The sequence below is a fragment of the Pecten maximus genome, unplaced genomic scaffold (assembly GCF_902652985.1).
Source record: "Pecten maximus unplaced genomic scaffold, xPecMax1.1, whole genome shotgun sequence".
In the NCBI taxonomy this organism is placed as follows: Eukaryota; Metazoa; Mollusca; class Bivalvia; order Pectinida; family Pectinidae; genus Pecten; species Pecten maximus.
In genome coordinates, this window is record NW_022980285.1 from 1,449 (window position 1) to 5,593 (window position 4,145).

Sequence of the window (4,145 nt, forward strand, 5' to 3'; positions counted from 1 at the left end):
AGGAGATAACAAAAATTAACAGACAGATAAACTACACCATAACACATTATTCATCAAATTTGACCAGTCCTAATAGAAATTGGAAGAGGAAGCTTTTCCAAACCAATTGGTAGCAATAATAAGCTATGAATGTCTATCTATACATGGCTTCACAGAAGCAGCATTCGTATTCCTCCTCGATGGCTGCCTTTGTCGGAATCCTGCAACACTTTGTGTGGAGCCAACGTCCACACACGCAACACTGGACCCATCTTTTGTGTCCTTTAGGTATCCTACAATCTGGCATGTCACACTTAGAGAGTCCGACTTTGCTGCTCCAGCATTGAGCACAGATGCCTTAAATATTGTCTATACTTTGGCACTGCACTTGTCTCATGACTGCTATGGGAACATCCTTGGCAATGCATTCCGCATTCATCAGGTTGAACACACCGCATGAATTACTGTCGGTCTGTTGCGGCTTCTGATTCTCGGGAAGTTCCACACACCAAACTGTTCAGTACATCTGGAAGTCTGTCCCGATTGGCCATGAATTCTGCCCCACATCCTGTCCATTTCTGACCAACCTCCCCATTCATAGAGTCCAGAACGTAGACAAGTCTTTGCTTTACGTCTGCAACCAGCAACACCCAGTGATTCCCATTGATGCATATTGGCAGGAATACATGAGTGTATTTGGAGAACTGAACCTGAAAATAACAAAATAGAATTGTAAAATTTCTGCTTAGTATATATAGACCATGGGCTGTAAGTTGACAAAAAATGCAATATGTGCCAAGTTGCATTCCAAATTTGGTCAGTATGTATTTAATTAGTCTTCAATTCAATCAACATTACATTTGATAAGCTGAAGGTAATTCTTTGTATCAATGTAGAAGATCCTTATCTGAGTTTCCTCTGGCCCTGACACTAACATTAAGTGAGATGTTAAAAGAAATTGTCGGGTAACATGGGTAAAATTAATTTTGACTTTGTTTTTCTTACATCAACACAGCATTTAAAAAGTTAATTTCTCCTGCTAAATAATAACAATTAAGTAGGCTAAGTACACATTTAAATATGCACAGCTAAAGACCTGATATGATTACAGTGGGTTAATAGATGAAAAATGATCATATGCATGTTCATACCACTTGTTTTTATCTTAATTCAACCATAACAACTGCTAATTGTAATGTGGTTCCGTTACACATGTCCTCCAAATGCCCCAGTTAGTCGTACCAATGTGTTTGGCAATCCCTCAAAACCCATACAGATAGCAATTTTCCATTCAAATAATCGAACAATATCTGAACTTCCACCACATCATAGGCCATGAAATGGAGGCCAGTTTGGTTAAATTGTGAAAATGAGGCTACGACAGTGACCGGTGTCCAATACCCAAATTCATTAAAATCGAAAAATATTAAATTATAAATCTGTGTCTAATACCCAATTTCATTAAAATCAGATACTATTTAAATTTTGACCTATCAGAGGCCATGATGGCCATCTTTGATTTCTGATCTACCTTGCATACATCCATTTATGTGAGGAAAGAATAAAATTTAATAGCGAGAACATTATGGAAAGATTTTCCTTGTCCATTATTTACCTTCTTAAACATCCAGTGATCCAGGTGACCTTGATCCCATTGAACGGCTGTGTACGAGGGAAGGACATAAATGTGTCTGTTTGATTCTGATGTGTTCTGCTCCATCTTTTTCAGTGCCAAGAAGGAGTTGATGACCTGAAACAGCAATACAATATTACCTGTTTAACATCTCATCTTAAAGTTCCGTGGTATCTTACAGATCCATTGTAGAGATAAGTTAGAACGTAGACCTGAACCGTCCAGTTTATGTTGTGATAATAGAAACACAGAGTGACCATCTAGTATATGTTGTGATAAATAGAACACAGAGTGACCATCTAGTATCTGTTGTGGTAACTAGAACACAGAGTGACCATCTAGTATAATGTTGTGGTAACTAGAACACAGAGTGACCATCTAGTATCTGTTGTGGTAACTAGAACACAGAGTGACCATCTAGTATATGTTGTGGTAACTAGAACACAGAGTGACCATCTAGTATATGTTGTGATAAATAGAACACAGACCTGACCATCTAGTATATGTTGTGATAAATAGAACACAGAGTGACCATCTAGTATATGTTGTGATAAATAGAACACAGAGTGGACCATCTAGTATATGTTGTGATAAATTGAACACAGACCTGACCATCTAGTATATGTTGTGATAAATAGAACACAGAGTGACCATCTAGTATATGTTGTGATAAATAGAACACAGAGTGACCATCTAGTATATGTTTTGTTATTAGAATCGAGACCTGACCATCAAAGATTTTTTATCAGCCGATACATGAAAATATCAATCTTGGAAGGAAAACAAGAGCTTGTTGGAGAACAGCAAAGCTGGTCTCGCAAATGTTTGTCAATAAATAATTAAAATATATTAATTGGAATGTTTTGGCAAATTGCATTAATAATATTTTTATTGTTTACTTGATCAGATTATGTTTTTTGAATTTTCAAAACCATACCAATTTTTATACATATATTAAATTATTTATTGACAAACATTCGGGAGACAAGCTATGTTGTTGTAGATTAAATGAATATATTAGATACAAATGTAATTGCTTTTGGACATATTTCTTCAATTTTTTTGAAAAAATATTATCCTAATGAGAGTTGTCTCCCTTGAAAAATGTGGACCGGTATAAATTGTCTAATGTGAGCATTTTCACATTGTTTTATTTTCAGTTTCACCCCAAGAAGGAATAGTGTAACTCCATAGAGACTCTTTTACCAAATATCAGCACCCTAGTACAATCATAAAGTGATGTGTTAATAGCTGTCAAAATTTGCACAAAAATGTTAAAAATGTGTTTTTTCCCCCAAAAAATCTTTCAGTTTAACTCTGGCAAGGGATAGCTTAACCCCCACAGGGAACCTAATACCATGTATTACTATGCCTTTCAACACTTACAACATAAACTTAACACAAAGTCCAAGATTTAAAAACAAAAAACAAAAAAACACAGATTTAAAAAGAAAAAAATCCATCTTTTTTAAAGTTTTACACCAGGAAGGGATTGTCTTACTACATAGGGACTCTATTGCCAAATATCAGCACCCTAGTACAATTATAAAGTGATGTATCAATACCTTTCAACACTTGCACCAAAACCTTAACGCAATTTTTTTTAAGTCAACATTTTCAAAAATCTGGTTTTTCCCCCAAAAAAAATCTTTTAGTTTAACTCCAGCAGGGGATAGTTTAACCCCAACAGGGATCATATTACCATAAATTACTATGCCTTTCAACTCTCGCACCAAAAATTTAACATTTTAAAAACCAACGCTGACGCCGGAGTGACAATTAACATAAGCTCTCACTCTTCTTCGAAGAGACGAGCCAAAAATTGCACATACAAATTTAATTCAATGCTTTAAGCTGAATAATTAAGAACTGCTTTTACCTTGTCGTTTATCCACTTCCCATCCTCTAGAGTTGCCATGTCCACCGCCTCTAGTGTCTCGCCGCCAACTGTGAGTCTTTGTGTTGGGTAGAGTTGTGGGATCTCGTGAATGTCAACATCCTCAAGATGGCTTGGTACCATCCTTGAGTGTTTGTGCAATGGTCATCAGTGGCTAACATGATGACTGGCCATAACACCTACTGCAGATGTAAGCATAGCCACTGATGTTTTCACTGACAAGTCCAAATCCAAATGTCTCAGATGAGGTAACAATAGTGTACCAAAGCACTCTAACTCTGCCTCCGATACACTGATAACCTCCTTCAAGAAACTCTGTTGTGGACAGTGGTGATATTGAAAACCTAAAGTGTTCAGAGATATCTTTGATAAGTTCAGTTCACTTATAAACTTAAAAAGTTCATTCAGACTGCCATCTGAACTGACATCTTCAATGTATTTCCCAACAGTGTCCTGCATACAAGAAACTGTAACCCTCTTCAGAAGATTGTCACAGGTGTCCTGCGCACACAAATCTGTCTCATGAGCGGTCTGATCTTTGAACAGTTTCAGGTGGTCTATGTTTGTTTTCCTCTTTAGAGTATGGTCCTGAAATCGTTCTGAAGAGTGGCACACTTGCCATCTATATTGACTACT

The 4,145-nt window shown here is 36.6% G+C and overlaps 1 protein-coding gene across 1 annotated transcript; it reads right to left on the reverse strand.

The window, feature by feature from the left end:
• Positions 1-440: 440 nt before the first annotated feature.
• On the reverse strand, positions 441-3,632 carry LOC117319469. The gene is made up of 3 exons (XM_033874263.1): positions 3,492-3,632; positions 1,595-1,729; positions 441-689 (listed from the first exon to the last, which is right to left on the reverse strand). The coding sequence occupies exons 1-3, from the start codon at positions 3,630-3,632 to the stop codon at positions 441-443; spliced, it is 525 nt and encodes a 174-aa protein (XP_033730154.1).
• Positions 3,633-4,145: the final 513 nt, after the last annotated feature.

Excerpts from the sequence above, each read along its gene's own strand:
- LOC117319469 (XM_033874263.1), bottom strand. The coding sequence starts at position 3,632 with ATGGTACCAAGCCATCTTGAGGATGTTGACATTCACGAGATCCCACAA. Across the intron at positions 1,730-3,491 it reads GGAAGTGGATAAACGACAAG|GTCATCAACTCCTTCTTGGC; the intron begins GTAAAAGCAGTT and ends TTGCTGTTTCAG. Across the intron at positions 690-1,594 it reads ATCACTGGATGTTTAAGAAG|GTTCAGTTCTCCAAATACAC; the intron begins GTAAATAATGGA and ends TGTTATTTTCAG.